We start from the raw sequence: 17773 nt of genomic DNA, 5'->3' as shown, positions 1-17773 counted from the left end.
CATCTGCTGGACAAAGTTGGTCATTACGACCGATGAGCGCTCATTACGACTTTACTTACGACTCGACGCCCGCTCCGCCAAGTTCAAATTCATAAATCAAATTTCACGGCGTGAATGGTTTGCAGATAGTTGGAAGTCATCGGACCCAAAGATTAGCCACATTTCGATGCAAAATTATTACAGTATTTTATCAAACCATAGAGAACTTATTGTCTAACGTGCGTCTAATGCTAATTGAAAATACATTTATGTTGATGGCTTTCTCGCAATGCAGGTGGAATTGGACTTCTCATTCCCTGTCTTGCTAGCTGGCTACTACTGGCTAGCAATACAGGTGAAAATTGGTATTGCAATTAATTCGCGTGCGAATGACTAGTCATATGTTCAATAAAATCAGACGAGGATTGTTGTGGCGAAAGAATCACGTACAAAAACTGCATATTTAACCAAACCGCTCCTGGAAAATCAAGTTACCAGCAAACGGCATTATTTTTTTTCGCTCCAAAAACTCAACGGGTTTGCTAACGTTACTAGCTAATTGTAGTAGCAGCAGCCAACTAATAATTGGATCATTTGGACAATAACTCGATTATTCAGATCAGGGGCGTCCTGGTTAAGAGGTTTGACTTCAACCACCTGCCTACATTTATTAATGTTAATAGTTCAATCAAGATAATTAAAGTTCAACCAATCATGGTAAGTATGGTGACCTGGTTGATAGCTCTGGTCCATGTGCGTTAGTGTCCGTGAGGAACGAGCACGAACGCCTTGAACCAGAGCTAACCTGCGACATTATCAAGGATTTAACATCCTTGCTAATAACAGTCTGACATAGTTGCAATGAGTTACCAGATAGCCTTTTGGCCTGCTTAGCAATGTGTGTTAGCTTTATGTGAAATCTGCAACAATTGGACCCCATGCATTGGTGACTATTGAAGTGAGTAGGCTACTTCCCAGCAATGTCTATGAACACACCACTAACTATATAATTGCTACTCTGTCCTCTGAACCTCTGTTATCCAATCAGTGCTCACACAATTTTAAATCAACGTCTGATAGGCACTCCTATAAATATTGGGAACCTAATCTGTACTTTAATGAACAGAGGGAGAACATGAAGGCTGTGAGCCAGCAGCAAGCCAGCCAGCTCTTACACAACAAGTTTGTTGTTGTCCTGGGGGACTCAAGTAAGTGAACCACTGACATACATTGGTTTGTACAGTCTTTGCATATCTCCAGGCCCAAGAAGCCCTAGCCCAGGGGTATCAAATCTTACCCAACGACGTCTGGATACTGCAGTTTTTTTGTTCAACCTGTTAATGAATTGCACCCACCTAGTGTCCCAAGGCCTAAATCATTGCCTGATTAGAGGGAAACAAATAAACATTAACAAACAAAGCAGTAGAACTGGCTTCCGGGGTCCAGATTTGAGTGCTTGCCTGTGGTTATCAAATTGAATGTGCAGTGCACCCTTTGGATGACAAATTGCCAACTGAACTTATGTTGTCAGTCAATGTCCATAATTTGTGTTCTCCACAGTTCAGCGCTCAGTGTATAAGGACATTGTGCTTCTGCTGCAAAAGGACAAATATCTCAGCTTGGCTCAGCTCAAGAGTAAGGTAAACCTTGACTCACAGATTTGGTAGGTGAAAGTGAGAGATCCCATGCAACATTTCTAGAAAGAAATTTGATCTATAGATTAAGTCTGGGTGATATATTGTCTTTTAAGGTATAACGGTATGGATCCACATACCGGTATGGATTTTTACAATACAGTGCTAAATAAATGAGAACTTCACTGTCAGTTTTGTCATAGTTTGGTTGAGTATAAAAACATTTGATTGGAGAAAGCACAATAAAACTATTTAGAATGCATTAGTTGCCATCCTAGGGTCATGCATGACTCATAAAATAGAAAACTTGTATTATTCAGAAACATAAAATACTATCATAATGCCATACTGTAAAAAATAAGAAAATCATTGATATTATATTTTGACCATATTGTCCAACCCTACTGTAGATACATTCTATCTCTCTATTGTAATATTTTTGCAGCTTTTCTTTCAATGTGTCCTAAAAAAAACAGATCCATGATTGATTTAATAATACCAGGACTAAAGTGGCTTCTAGCTTCTTCCCCCTCACAATCTACCCCCTCATCACCAGGGAGAGACGAGCTTCGAGCAGGACATCCTGGTGGAGGGCGGACGGCTGGGTCAAATGACCAACGGGACGGAATACCGTGAGGTGCGTCACTAGGATGAGAAGACGGTGATTCTTTAGGAAGTATACCTGCACTGGGAATGAATGGTCCTGTTTGACACAATTCTAACTCTTGGCTTCCACGTGCACTCCCTGATCTCTTATGACATCGGCCTTCTCCTTTATCTCGTCCTAAGGTGCGTCAGTTCCGCTCAGACCACCACCTGGTGCGGTTCTACTTCCTGACGAGGATCTACTCACGCTACATGCAGAGCATCCTGAGGGACTTTGAAGACGGTCTCAAACCAGACGTCGTCATCGTTAACTCCTGTCTCTGGGACGTCTCCAGGTGACCAGTCTGTTAAGGATGTCTGCAGGTTTTACACACACTTAAAAAAATTTTTTTTTAAAAATTAAGCATTCATGATACCTACTAGGTCTGTTTTATAGTGTTGACATTGTTTAATCTTCTCAATCTGAAAAGTCCAAGAAGAAAAGGGGCAATCAACTAAAAGGCAAGACGAGGACAGTCTGCTTATGGATAATTCCTGTTTTCCTTTCATGTCTTCAAATCCGAAATAAGTTTAAGTTGTCATATTGCTGAAAACAAAAAAGCACTCATTATACAAGTAGATAATGATGAGCGAAGATAAAGAATGGGTTCCATTTCTCATTACTGGTGATGCGGGTGGGGCTAAATCTCTAGTGCTGTATCATTGGTCAAACGCATATCCTTTCCAAACCAAGCCTTCAAAATAAGAGTTTGGTGTGTTGTGCGACAAATCTTTGTTTTAGTTGCAGATGCCAATGCTGAATAAGCCATTAGAGACTGAATGGTTTTATTGGTTCTGTAGGGATGTGTAATGGACTAGTTTTCTTATCATGGTAAAGTGTTTTCTAAAAATGTTTTTTGCTGTGGCGGTTGACTTTGCATTGCCTCCTTGAGGGCTGGCTGCTACAGTCATAGCTTTAGGCTATTACATTCGGAAGATATTCAGACCCTTGAATTTTTCCACATTTTGTGACGTTACAGCCTTCTTTTAAAATTGATTTAATTGTTTTTTCCCCACCTGAATCTACCCCATAATGACAAAACCATTTAAAAATAATAATATCACATTTACATAAGTATTCAGACCCTTTACTCAGTACTTTGTTGAAGCACCTTTGGCAGCGATTACAGCCTCAAGTCTTTTTGGGTATGACGCTACAAGCTTGGCACACCTGTATTTGGTGAGTTTCTCCCATTTTTCTCTTCAGATCCTCAAGCTCTGTCGGGTTGGATGGGGAGTATCGCTGCACAGCTATTTTGAATCTCTCCAGAGATGTTCGATCGGGTTCAATTCCGGGCTCTGGCTGGGCTGCTCAAGGACATTCAGAGACTTGTCCCGAAGCCATTCCTGTGTTGTCCGGGCTGTGTGCTTAGGGTCGTTGTCCAAAGGGTAGATATCTCTGTCCTTTACCCTGTTAATCTTTCCCTTGATCCTGACTTGTTTCCCAGTCCCTGCTGCTGAAAAAATCCCCACATCATGATGCTGCCACCACCATGCTTCACTTTAGGGATGGTGCCAGGTTTCATCCAGACGTGATGCTTGGCATTCAGGCCAAAGAGTTCAATCTTGGTTTCATCAGACCAGAGAATCTTGTTTATCATGGTCTGAGAGTCCTTTATGTGCAAACTCCAAGTGGGCTGTCATGTCTTTTACTGAGGAGTGGCTTCTCTCTGGCCACTCTACCACAAAGGCCTGAATGATGGAGTGCTGCAGAGATGGGAGAATCTTTCCAGAGGGACAACCTTCTCCAGTGACCATCGGGTTCTTGGTTACCTCCCTGACCAAGGCCTTTCTCCCCCGACTGCTCAGGTTGGCCGGGTGGCCAGCTCTAGGAAGAGTCTTGATGGTTCCAAACTTCTTCCATTTAAGAATGATGGAGGCCACTGTGTTCTTGGGGACCTTCAATGCTGCTGAAACTTGCTGGTACCCTTCCCCAGATCTGTGCCTAGACACAATCCTGTCTCTGAGCTCTACGGACAATTCCTTCGCCCTCATTGACTTGGTTTTTGCTCTGACGTGCACTGTCAACTGTGGGACCTTTTTATATAGACAGGTGTGTGCCTTTACAAATCATGTCCAATCAATTGAATTTACCACAGGTGGATTCCAATCAAGTTGTAGAAACATTTCAAGGATGATTAATGGAAACAGGATGCACCTGAGCTCAATTTTGAGTCTCATAGCAAAGGGTCTGAATACTTATGTAAATAAGATATTTCTTTTTTTTATACATTTGCAAAAATAAACTGCTCGCTTTGACATTGTGGGGTATTATGTGTGGATTGGGGGGGGGTGTTTAATCAATTTCAGAATAAGGCTGTAATGTAACAAAAATGTAGAAAAAGTCCAGGGGTCTGAATACTTTCTGAATGCACAGTATATATTACGCTAAGGATTCTTAGCTACATGTGATCTACATAACATGTGGAAAACCTATGCCGATTTTCCTAATTTACGCTCAAAAGAAGTGTCCCCCTCTTACATCCGGTAGGCCACTTTTATATTTCGCTGTGTTTTGTCATTTGTTGTATCTGCCTGGTTTTTGTGCTTTGGAAAGGCACGGTAGAGCCACCCTATATAATGAAGCCAAAGCAAGTCTCAGTCATTCATAGTCTTACCTAGCCTATCAATCACAATGTCCAGAAGACTCAGACAAACCACCAGCCGCCCTGTCCGCAGGAGCCGCCGTCCCAGGGTGTACAGTCCAGGCATTGCAGGAGCGAAGGTCGCGGGAGGCGTTAGACAGTCCGGGTAACCTACGTGCTCTAACCGTCCCCTCACAGGTTTCCCTCCCAAACCGACCCCTAGTGTAGTTAGTCTGCTTAAATAAAAGATGGGCTTTTAATTAATGCTATTATGATGTTGACCTTTTTTATTGTTAGATGGCTTATGTTTGTTTTAAGTTGTAGAAATATCTAAAGTTTATAATATAGGCCTGAGTTCATGAACCATTGTAGAGGTAAATCATTATTATTATCAAATCAAACTATATTTGTCACTTGCGCCGAATACAGCAAGTGTAGACCTTACCATGAAATGCTTACTTACAGGCCCTTAACCAACAGTGCAGGTCAAGGAAGAGTTAAGGAAACGTTACCAAATAAGTTAATGTAAAAAATGAGTAACACAATAAAATAACAATAACGAGGCTAAATACAGGGGTACTGGTACAGAGTCAATGTGAGGGGGTATAGGTTAGTCGGGGTAATTTGTACATGGAGGTAGGGGTGAAGTGACTGCATAGATGATGAACAGTGAGTAACAGCAGTGTACAAATCAAATGGGTTTGGGGTGGTGTCGTCAATGTAAATCGTCTTATGGCTTGGGGGTAGAAGCTGTTAAGGAGCCTTTTGGTCCTAGACTTTGCGCTCCGGTACCGGTAGCAGAGAAAACAGTCTATAACTTGGGTAATTGGACACTGCCTAGTACACTGCTCAAAAAAATAAAGGGAACACTAAAATAACACATCCTAGATCTGAATGAATGAAATATTCTTATTAAATACTTTTTTCTTTACATAGTTGAATGTGCTGACAACAAAATCACACAAATTATCAATGGAAATCAAATTTATCAACCCATGGAGGTCTGGATTTGGAGTCACACTCAAAATTAAAGGGGAAAACCACACTACAGGCTGATCCAACGTTGATGTAATGTCCTTAAAACAAGTCAAAATGAAGCTCAGTAGTGTGTGTGACCTCCACGTGCCTGTATGACCTCCCTACAACGTCTGGGCATGCTCCTGATGAGGTGGCGGATGGTCCTCCCAGACCTGGACTAAAGCATCCGCCAACTCCTGGACAGTCTGTGGTGCAACGTGGCGTTGGTGGATGGAGCGAGACATGATGTCCCAGATGTGCTCAATTGGATTCAGGTCTGGGGAACGGGCGGGCCAGTCCATAGAATCAATGCCTTCCTCTTGCAGGAACTGCTGACACACTCCAGCCACATGAGGTCTAGCATTGTCTTGCATTAGGAGGAACCCAGGGCCAACCGCACCAGCATATGGTCTCACAAGGGGTCTGAGGATCTCATCTCGGTACCTAATGGCAGTCAGGCTACCTCTGACGAGCACATGGAGGGCTGTGCGGCCCCCCAAAGAAATGCCACCCCACACCATGACTGACCCACCGCCAAACCGTTCATGCTGGAGGATGTTGCAGGCAGCAGAACGTTCTCCACGGCATCTCCAGACTGTCACGTATGTCACATGTGCTCAGTGTGAACCTGCTTTCATCTGCGAAGAGCACAGGGAGCCAGTGGCGAATTTGCCAATCTTGGTGTTCTCTGGCAAATTAAAAACGTCCTGTACGGTGTTGGGCTGTAAGCACAACCCCCACCTGTGGACGTCGGGCCCTCATACCACCCTCATGGAGTCTGTTTCTGACCGTTTGAGCAGACACATGCACATTTGTGACCTGCTGGAGGTCATTTTGCAGGGCTCTGGCAGTGCTCCTCCTGCTCCTCCTTGCACAAAGGCGGAGGTAGCGGTCCTGCTGCTGGGTTGTTGCCCTCCTACGGCCTCCTCCACGTCTCCTGATGTACTGGCCTGTCTTCTGGTAGCGCCTCCATGCTCTGGACACTACGCTGACAGACACAGCAAATCTTCTTGCCATAGCTCGCATTGATGTGCCATCCTGGATGAGCTGCACTACCTGAGCCACTTGTGTGGGTTGTAGACTCCGTCTCATGCTACCACTAGAATGAAAGCACCGCCAGCATTCAACAGTGACCAAAACATCAGCCAGGAAGCATAGGAACTGAGAAGTGGTCTGTGGTCCCCACCTGCAGAACCACTCCTTTTATAGGGGGTGTCTTGCTAATTGTCTATAATTTCCACCTGTTGTCTATTCCATTTGCACAACAGCATGTGAAATTGATTGTCAATCAGTGTTGCTTCCTAAGTGGACAGTTTGATTTCACAGAAGTGTGATTGACTTGGAGTTACATTGTGTTGTTTAAGTGTTCCCTGTACTGGGCCGTACGCACCGTCCACTAGCACCCTATGGTCAGATGCTGAGCAGTTGCCATACCAGGCAGTGATGCAACCGGTCAGGATGCTCTCGATGGTACAGCTGTAGAACTTTTAGGATCTGGGGACCCATGCCAATTCTTTTCAGTCTCCTGAGGGGGAAAAGGTGTTGTCGTACCCTCTTAACGACTGTCTTTGTATGTTTGGACCATGTGTGGACACCAAGGAACTTAACTCTCGACCCGCTCCACTACAGCCCTGTCGATGTGAATGGGAACGTATTCAGCTCACCTTTTCCTGTAGTCCATGATCAACTCCTTTGTCTTGCTCACATTGAGGGGGAGGTTGTTGTCCTGGCACCACACTGCCAGGTCTCTGACCACTCTATAGGCTGTCTCATCGTTTTCGGTGATCAGGCATACCACTGTTGTCATCAACAAACTTAACGGTGTTGGAGTCGTGTTTGGCCACGCAGTCGTGGGTTAACAGGGAGTACAGGAGGGGACTAAGTGCACACCCCTGAGGGGCCCCAGTGTTGAGGATCAGCGTGGCAGACGTGTTGTTGCCTACCCTTACCACCTGAGGGTGGCCCGTCAGGAAGGCCAGGATCCAGTTGCAGAGGGAGGTGTTTAGTCCCAGGGTCCTTAGCTTAGTAATGAGCTTTTTGGGCACGCTGAGCTGTAGTCAGTGAACAGCATTCTCATACGTGTTCCTTTTGTCCAGGTGGGAAAAGGCAGTGTGGAGTGCAATAGAGATTGTGGATCTGTTGGGGTGAGATGTAAATTGGATTGGGTCTGGGTATCCGGGAGGATGCTGTTGTGAGCCATGCCCAGCCTTTCAAAGCACTTTATGGCTACCGACTTGAGTGCTATGGGGCGGTAATCGTTTAGGCAGGTTACCTTTGCTTCCTTGGGTACAGGGACAATGGTGGTCTGCTTGAAACGTAGGAATTATAGACTCCGTCAGGGAGAGGTTGTAAATGTCAGGGAAGACACTTGCCAGTTGGTCCGCGCATGCTTTGAGTACCTGTCCTGGTAATCCGTCTGGCCCAGCGGCTTTGTGAATGTTGACCTGTTTAAAGGTCTTGCTTACATTGGCTACCGAGAGCGTTATCACACAGTTGTCCAGAACAGCTGGTGCTCTCATGCATGCTTCAGTGTTGCTTACCTCGAAGCCAGCGTAAAAGGCATTCGGCTCGTCTGGTAGGCTCACGTCAGTGAGGAGCTCGCATCTGGGTCTCCCTTTGTAGGCCATAATAGTTTTCAAGCCCTGCAACATCCGAGGAGCATCAGTCGGTGTAGTAGGATTCAATCTTAATCCTTTATTGACGCTTTGCTTGTTCGTCTGAGGGCATAGTGGGATTGCTTACAAGCGTCCGGATTAGTGTCCCGCTCCTTGAAAGCGGCAGCTCTAGTCTTTAGCTCTGTTAAGGTTCTATTTATCAGAGTAAGAACTTGACGAACACCTTGAAAGCTTAAACTAGTGATGCACCGATATGACATTTTTTTGTCCGATACCGAAATCCAATATTTTCCTTGCCCAAAAAAACAATACTAAATAACCGATATTAAAAATGTTAGTGGCCTTAAGCATTCTAGTACTGTTAACTATTTAACAGGCACACGGACGCAGTGGTCTAAGGCACTGCATCTCGGTGCAAGAGGCGTAACTACAGTCCCTGGTTCGAATCCAGACTGTATCACATCCGGCCGTGATTGGGAGTCCCATAGGGCGGCGCACAATTGGCCCAGCGTCGTCCGGGCCATCATTGTAAAACTGTCTTAGTTAAATGAAGGTTATACACATACACCACACTGACCAAAAAGTTATTTTGTTGGCATTTACTTTTTGTCCCCATTACCAGTAAAAAAACGATTTTCTTTCACTTACTTGCTGTGCTGTTTTGTTGTTCAGTCATTTCATTCTCAACCAGGATTTCTATTGAACGGCACTTGTTTTTGCGTGTCAAAAAAGATACATGTCAAATACCACTACTATTTGACATGTTAAGTAACACTATTTGACCAATCGGGACCTGAATACAACATAATATGACATCACATAATTTAATACGTTAGTTCATTTGTTATGTAGTTATTACACATTGATTACACTTTCCCTCGTATTTCACATGTCACAACGATTCATCGATACTTATGCTATGAAGCTGGTGAAGTTATCTCGGGCACCTGCAGGGCTGGTCATTAAAAAAAATGCTAGCTTGCTTATGGATGCAAACAATGTTCTTCCCCAAAAACATAGCAAAATGACAACTGTTTCAGTAGCTATAGTTAGCTAGCTAACTATATAGCTAGGTGTCATCTAAAATAACCCTAATTTACAAGACAGTTAATTGATTAATGTGGTCGGACCCATCTATGTGAAGCTAGCCACAATAAGGATTAGCCACAATAGTGGACTTTGCGGTTAGCCTTCAAAATCAAAGTTTGGCATAATTCTATTTGTATTAATTTGCATCACTGTCAATGACACTTATTTTGAAGGCAAACTTCAAATTCCACTTTTGTGCCTAATCCTTATTATGGCTAGCTTCACAGCACATTACTCGGTCCGGTCAAGCTCTCTAGACTGATGAAGCTAGCTGGCTGCTTATAACGTTAGCTTTGGGCAACAGGTTTAAGTAGCTGGCTAGCTATTTATTTTCATGAACTGAATTTCAATTTCAATAGACTAACAACAAGTGGCAACCTAGCTAATACTTACTCACAAGGATTCCTAAATCATTGCTAAGAATAATGAAAATGACTGCAGTTTCAATTGGTCATTGTTTTCAGGCTGGTTGCATTGGTGCTTGCTAGGTACCAAGCTAAAGCTAGCTATCCCAGAAGTTGTGTTATTGTAAACATCATTTGTGGTCTGTGTTTGCTTGTTTGCAGACTTTTTTTGTACTGCTTTGACAGTGCTACTGTATCTTTTTTGACACTCAAAGACCCAAACGGCGTTCCATATTATGTATGTCGTGAAGCTAATAGCAGTGACGCTATTACTGTGTAACTCTGGTAGGGCAACATCTGAAAAATAGCGCACTTGGTAGTGTGTACTGGTGCTCGACCAGTCGGCAAAAGCCAACATCCACGACAGAGAACGGTTGTGGGTCAAGGGCTTTAATGGATTTCACCTTTGAGTTGTCTTGCTGAAATTCTTTTACTCTTTCAAATGACTGCTCGACTCGTTGACTGCTCTTTTCACACAGCAGTCATTGTGTGTGCTAGGTTAGGAATTCTGTGTTGCCGCGTTAAATTTTGCGCTACACGTGCGTCATTACACCATGTACCTACGTTATATGGGTATGCATGGTAGCGTTGACATCTGTGTTAAACTAGACATCGGGCCGATACCGATGTTGGCATTTTTAGCTAATATCGTCCAATTCCGATATGTTCACCCCTATATCGTGCATCCCTAGCTTAAACCAAGTTTATTCTTCCCAGAGGGTCAATACAGCTGCATCAGACAGACACGGTTCCACCTGTGGTAGTATACATACCCCAATTTGGGTGGAGTCTCCTCCTTATCGCTAAACATTGCATATTTATTGCTTGGCAGGAACCTAAGTGATACGGGCAATAAACGGTTCCCTTAAAGTGACCTGACCGTGACCCCCTTATCCAAGGCTTTCTCCCCTTATCAGTACTTCCACATGTGACCACTCAGCCCTTTCCAAGCTTAATTGCTCTCACCATAACCCTTCCTCCTACAGATAACCACTAACTCCAGATAACCATTAAGACCCTCGGCTATGGCACCCCTCATGTCTCTATTATAACTAATGATTAATAATGGTTAAAGCTCAGAAATCCAAACCCATCAGCTCGATGCAGATGTTGCCTGTAATCCATGGGTTCTGGTTGGGATATGTACGTACGATCACTGTGGGGACGACGTCGTCAATGCACTTATTGATGAAGCCGGTGACTGAGGTGGTATTTATAACAGTTAAAACGGCCAAGAAGTAGCCAATTCTAATGGAGGCCTATTCATTTTCTAGAGTACAGACACAATTAAAACATTGACAAATTAAATTGTTTCTGTAGGGCCTATAAGCAAACAATAAATAAATGGGCACATTTGAAAACGGGCATAGAGCCACTTGGACCATGAGATCAAATCTTTCCCCAAAATTGCTTTTCTGGCCATCCCTTCCCATTTTCAACTCCCCATTTGCAGATTTTTCTTAACTGAATTACACATGAATAGTGGCTACAAAGCACAATAAGGCCATTATTTTGAAAAATAGTGCTTTTTGGCTGTTTTTAGGCTAGTTCCAACTATAAGCAACTTGTTTTTTGATATTATGGATTTAAAGACATGAAAATGTGAACAAATGTATCGTACTTGGAAATATAATACAATTTTGAATTATGTGGATCAGCATTTAGCATCTGACAATTTTGGGCATAAAAATGGCCTAATGTTTTTCTTGTTTGGACCGATGACATAAGCACATTTTCACTTATTACATTTTGATTGGAGTGGCTCGCAACGCGAGTGAAGTGGATACGTAGATACCTTTTCATTTCGCCTGTAAGAACAAGTTCTCCAGTCTGACTAGTCTTCGCTGTCACTGCCATAGAGGAATAACGGAGCACAGTGACAGTCATGCTTGCGCCTTAACATCACTGAAAACCGCAAGTTTCTAGCCCAAACCCCATTCTACCGCGAATTGGCGCATATGTTATATCATTTTATAAACCATGTCGCGGGGCCGTTTTTTAAATTACTCTTGGTCTGTGAGGTTTTTGGTTTGATAACACACGACCATGTTTAGTCATGTTGCCTGGCTTGCTAGCTAACATGGTACCCTTTGGTGATGCACACATTTGGATGGCAAAAGAAAAAGGGATAGTTGGCCTACTCATAGTAGTGCCTCAAAAGTAGGAAGCGTATGTCTAATCAATGTAATTCTAAGCTAAATCTGAATCCAAAATCCATATTTTTCTGGTGTTCCTTATTCTGTTTGGTGCCTAACTTTAGGGAGCAGTGTGTGTGTGTGAGAGAAAATGGATGTGTGTGTGAGAGAAAATGGATGTGTGTGTGAGAGAGGGAGAGTGTGTAGGCTGTGTGTAAGGTTGTCTGAAGAGTAGGCTAAAGATGTGGGGTCCCCCGCCTTATTTAATGAAAAGGCAGATCATTATGCGTTTTTATTACTTACTTACATTCCTCCTGCCCACATGTAGGCCTTTGGATATGTGCAAATCAGCCATTTTCTGCAATAGCCTTTTCTATTATACAGTAAAAAGTTCAGTGTTTCCCCTTTTTCAGGACCCTGTCTTTCAAAAATAATTCGTAAAAATCCAAATAACTTCACTGTAAAGGGTTTAAACACTGTTTCCCATGCTTCAATGAACCATAAACAATTAATGTACATGCACCTGTGGAACGGTCGTCAAGACACTAACAGCTTAGGCAATTAAGGTCACAGTTATGAGAACTTAGGACACTAAAGAGGCCTTTCTACTGACTCTGAAAAACACCAAAAGAAAGATACCCAGGGTCCCTGCTCATCTGCGTGAACGTTCCTTAGGCATGCTGCAAGGAGGCATGAGGACTGCAGATGTGGCCAGGGCAATAAATTGCCATGTCCGTACTGTGAGACGCCTAAGATAGCTCTACAGGGAGACAGAACGGACAGCTAATCGTCCTGGCAGTGGCAGATCACGTGTAACACCTGCACAGGATCGGTACATCTGAACATCACACCTGTGGGACAGGTACAGGATGGCAACAACAACTGCCCGAGTTACACCAGGAACGCACAATCCCTCCATCAGTGCGCAGACTGTCCGCATTAGGCTGAACTGAGGGCTTGTAGGCCTGTTGTAAGGCAGGTCCTCACCAGACTTCACCGGCAACAACGTCACCTATGGGCACAAACCCACCGTCGCTGGACCAGACAGGACTGTCAAAAAGTGCTCGTCGCTGACGAGTCGCAGTTTTGTCTCACCAGGGGTGATGGTTGGATTCGCGTTTATCGTCGACGGAATGAGCGTTATACCGAGGCCTGTACTCTGGAGCGTGATCGATTTGGAGGTGGAGGGTCCGTCATGGTCTGGGGCGGTGTGTCACAGCATCATTGGACTGAGCTGGTTGTCATTGCAGGCAATCTCAACGCTGTGCGTTACAGGGAAGACATCCTCCTCCCTCATGTGGTACCCTTCCTGCAGGCTCATCCTGACATGACCCTCCAGCATGACAATGCCACCAGCCATACTGCTCGTGTGTGATTTCCTGCAAGAGAGGAATGTCAGTGTTCTGCCATGGCCAGCTAAGAGCCCGGATCTCAATCCCATTGCGCACGTCTGGGACCTTTTGGATTGGAGGGTGAGGGATAGGGTCATTCCCCACAGAAATGTCAGAACTTGCAGGTGCCTTGATGGAAGAGTGGGGTAACATCTCACAGTAGGAAATGGCAAATCTGGTGCAGTCCACGAGGAGGAGATGCACTGCAGTACTTAATGCAGCTCCATAGCCACACCAGATAATGACTGTTACTTTTGATTTTGACCCCACCTTTCTTCAGGGACACATCATTCCATCTGTGTTAGTCACATGTCTGTGGAACTTGTTCAGTTTATGACTTAGTTGTTGAATCTTGTTATGTTCATACCAATATTTAAACATGTTAAGTTTGCTGAAAGTAAACGCAGTTGACAGTGAGAGGACGTTTCTTTTTTTGCTGAGTTTGTGTGTGTGTATCTTTATTTATTTTTATGAGTCAGTCTGATGGCATAACAACATGGCAAAATGTATAGAATTGCAGGAAATTAGGTTTAAAACAGCAACATTTTCTCTTCGGCCAAGAGGGCCTATATAATCTTGTCAGAAACCGCTCTATTGTCCACAGCCACTACTACGCCCCGCCACTCCCCCATGCAAACTTTGCTGCTGATGAAAAATATCCTAGGGGAACACTGAACTGTGAAGTTAAATTCAATTTGTTGTATTGTGCAGAGGTGTAACTATCAGGGACAGGTTTTTGTGCAGAATGTATCCAAAACGGGAACATGTGTTCTGGGGGGGGACAGGGCTAACCCCTTGGGTATCCCGATACTACTCTGTATTGCGACAATTTCATCCTGAAAATAGACACATTTTCTTGCATTATACAACTTTTTTGTGTGCACATTTAAACATTTAACTTTTTTTAGGGCCCTCACCAGTTTGTCCCTGGTCTTGTCACCCAGGTATAACCCTAAATGGCACGATGAGTACCAGGAGAACCTTCATAAGCTCTTTGACAAGATGAACTCCATCCTGCCTCCTGAATGTCTGGTCATGTGGAACATGACCATGCCCCTGGGGAAGAGGATCGTAGGGGGCTTCTTCGTTCCTGAGGTAGATGGATGACAAGGCCGGGTTGTGTTCAATAAGCGCGGATTTGGAACCATCTTTGATTTACTACCCAAACTTGAATGCTTATTTTTGGCTTTCCGCTTTAAGAATGTTTGCTCCTATTTAATGTGACCCAGTAATTTCTCAATTATAGTAAATGATGTACAGTGCACAACAATAATGGCTAAAGAACTATTATAGCTTCCCCTTTTAATTTCTCCCAACCAGATAGAGCACAGGGGCCAAACGCTGTGCTACGACGTGATCCAGGCCAACTTCTACAGCAGCAAAATGGCCGACGCCTACGGCCTTGACGTCCTGGACCTTCACTTCCAGTTCCGCTTCTCGCTTGAGCACCGCATGAAGGATGGGGTCCACTGGAACTCTCTGGCCCACCGACGCATCACCACCTTACTACTGCAACATGCTGCAGAGGCCTGGGGAGTGGTGCTGCACTGTCCTGCCACTACGATTGGTTAGTACACACACATACACACTGGAACTCTAGCTCACTGATGCTTCACATCCTTACTGCTACTGCACAGGTCTGGGGGTTTGTGCTACACTGTCCTCTCACCACCGTTAGTTAGTAGAACACCACACACATAGAGTATAAGAAATATACATACACACATCACCTGTCTGTTTTTGAATTTGACTGTCAGTTGAAAGACTGGTATTCTTCTCCCTGTAGAGCACATTGATCATTCAGAGCAGCAGCAGCTCAAAGCCTACACAAAAACCATGACCAAGAACACAGGTAAGTGGTGGCTTCCTCCTCACTGTATTGGTCAGTACAGTTTTACCATGCCAGGTTATCGTGACGTTGAAAGAATATTTTGAAGATAAATACACAACACAGGATGAGAAGAGTAAAAACTAGAGTACTAATGGGGAATTGTAAATAGGAGTTGGGTTTCAGTTCAACATCTGTTTAGAATCTGTGGAATGTCACTTGAACTCAGAGCTACGTGTGCTACGGTCTGTACATCGAGTCTGGAGCAGGATACTTATTTGGCCATTGGCCCAGTTGTGCTCCAAAGACTTCTGATTGGTCAACCCCAGGCTAGGGTGGGGGGGATTATAAATGGCATCCTGTTTCTTTTGTTCTGTGGACAAAAACTGAGGACAGGGGAGACTGAACATCTACCTCCCAGCATAACATCTATGATTTGTCCTTCTCAAATAAACCTATTTTTCTCCCCCTGATTTGCTTTGGAGTTGGTGTTATTCCCTCATTGCTACACACCTGGCACTACCCACCAGAGCCTCATTTCAGGAGACCAGACCCCAGGATGATGAACCCAGGTCACTGCAGTGGTAAAGTGATTGACTTGACTGCCTGGTTCACTTGACTACTGTGGAGTTTAACCTGCATCTTCACCTAATGCCACTTTAAAAAGGCTGCTGTCATTCACACCCACTTGGACTTGCCTCCTTCACACCTGTCCCTCTGTGCACAGCACCTGAGTAACCAATTCATTCACAAGTCCCACAACTGCGTAATGATTCATGACCACAGGTTATGGGAGGGTTTGGATCCTAAGGAATCTTTCGGTGAGTGGAGACAAATGTATGTATAATGTGTACTGACCCTGCGATGTAATTCACCAGTTGCCTGGGCAACGGAGAGGTTTGGACACTATGACGGATACGAGCCTCAGGCAAACTATTTCACTCCCAATTCAGCAGGTATGAATCAGATATTTGTATAATGACAACTTCCTAATACAGCTCTTGTGAAACCTTTCTGGGAAGAACAATTCTGTATTCTTTAATTCAACTGCAACATCCATCTCTCCTCGTGTCCTGTATCTCTAAAGGTGGCAGCCTGCATTTGACTCTGTCCTTCAGATCTATGGAAGGATAGCTTACGTACATTAAACTGAACAACATTTTTCTTTTCTTTTTTAGCTCTAGGATGGCATCCTGCTGAGGACTCAGGCCTTGAGCCCTACAGACCAGCTTCGGATGAACCCTACAGACCAGCTTCGGATGAACCCTACAGGCCTCTGGAAGGGAAATACAATGACTGCGGAGAAAAGTTCTACGAGGTAAGGGGCAAACACCATTGAGGGCTTTAAAGGGACACTTCACCACTATTTCCCGTTTTCTCATGTAGATACTGGTATGTTGCTTGAAATTATGACCCCTTTAAAAGTGGTGAGGTTGAAATTGCACTTAACTCCACCGTTTTAGCTTGGCCTTTAATCTGTGATTTGATTGCCTTTTGTTTGCTTTTAATTTCTTCCATTTTATTTATTTTTATTGAAGTGTTGCGATTCTAAATGCACTTTTAAATAGTCAAGTCACAATTTAACAATGTCCAACACATTTAAAAATGAATAGACAATTTGACTTGATTCTATGAGGACGCGTTCCCCAAGTTCGGCGCTGGCTACTTCGGCTTCGAGGAGAACCAAGCCAACAGACGGCCGACTGCCCCAGTGCATCACAGACACACGGCGGTCTACAGACATCCCCTAGTCAACAGACACTCATTGAACAACAGATGCAGTGAAAATAACAGGATGGTCCGGAACAGGAGTAAGTTGAAACGTGTGCACACAGTAGTTTAAACATGGGACCTCTGACACTGGCCATAGTAGGCAAGACAGATTTTGGACACAGCCATGAAGTGTAATTCTTTGTACCTATCCCTCTTGATTCCATTGTGAAGTCTCTCCTCCCTTGCTTGATGCAAAATGAATTTACAAGTAGAGCCTCTGCTCTGTAGCCAAGAATTGTATCAATCCTGGGGTGATTGGGCTATAAATTACTGTTTAGCACTCTCCCTTTTCTCTCTTCCAGCTGGACACTCCAGGCCGGTGCAGCATAATGAGGGCTACCACCCCAGACCCTACGTCCCTCGCCGTCCTGAGAACAAGTATGTGATGAGGAAGAAACAACCCAGGAAGCACTACGCCCCATACACATGCCAGAGATACTGACTGGAAAGCTCTTATACAGGCCATGTAGCTCTTTGCTGTGGACGGTGCAAACTAGGACAGAGCTTTTCCTGGTTGGGTTAGGGGGGAAAACTCCTGGCCCTAAGGAGGGAGTGGCACATTGGGTCAGGAGTTTTTCCTGGACCATGTATATAGTGGTCAAAGACATTGCACTTGCTCGTGTATGGGCAGTGCTTAAAGTTATTTCATAATTCTGTCATTTGCTTGTGCCTCAACTA

General features: G+C 44.2%; 1 protein-coding gene across 1 annotated transcript; it reads left to right on the top strand.

Annotated features, from left to right (window-relative positions):
- Nucleotides 1-31: 31 nt before the first annotated feature.
- On the top strand, nucleotides 32-17015 carry fam113 (family with sequence similarity 113; the record flags this gene model as incomplete). The annotated part of the gene is made up of 12 exons (XM_029666473.2): nucleotides 32-696; nucleotides 1106-1187; nucleotides 1540-1619; nucleotides 2170-2250; nucleotides 2403-2554; nucleotides 14439-14589; nucleotides 14815-15061; nucleotides 15281-15346; nucleotides 15808-15906; nucleotides 16201-16278; nucleotides 16501-16640; nucleotides 16974-17015. Coding segments are annotated over exons 1-12 (1221 nt in total), but the record flags the coding sequence as incomplete, so codon positions are not given.
- Between the last annotated feature and the right edge of the window lie 758 nt (nucleotides 17016-17773).

This window comes from Oncorhynchus nerka, linkage group LG8 (genome assembly GCF_034236695.1).
Source record: "Oncorhynchus nerka isolate Pitt River linkage group LG8, Oner_Uvic_2.0, whole genome shotgun sequence".
NCBI classification, from domain to species: domain Eukaryota; kingdom Metazoa; phylum Chordata; class Actinopteri; order Salmoniformes; family Salmonidae; genus Oncorhynchus; species Oncorhynchus nerka.
This window is presented reverse-complemented; position numbering and strand designations above follow the sequence as displayed.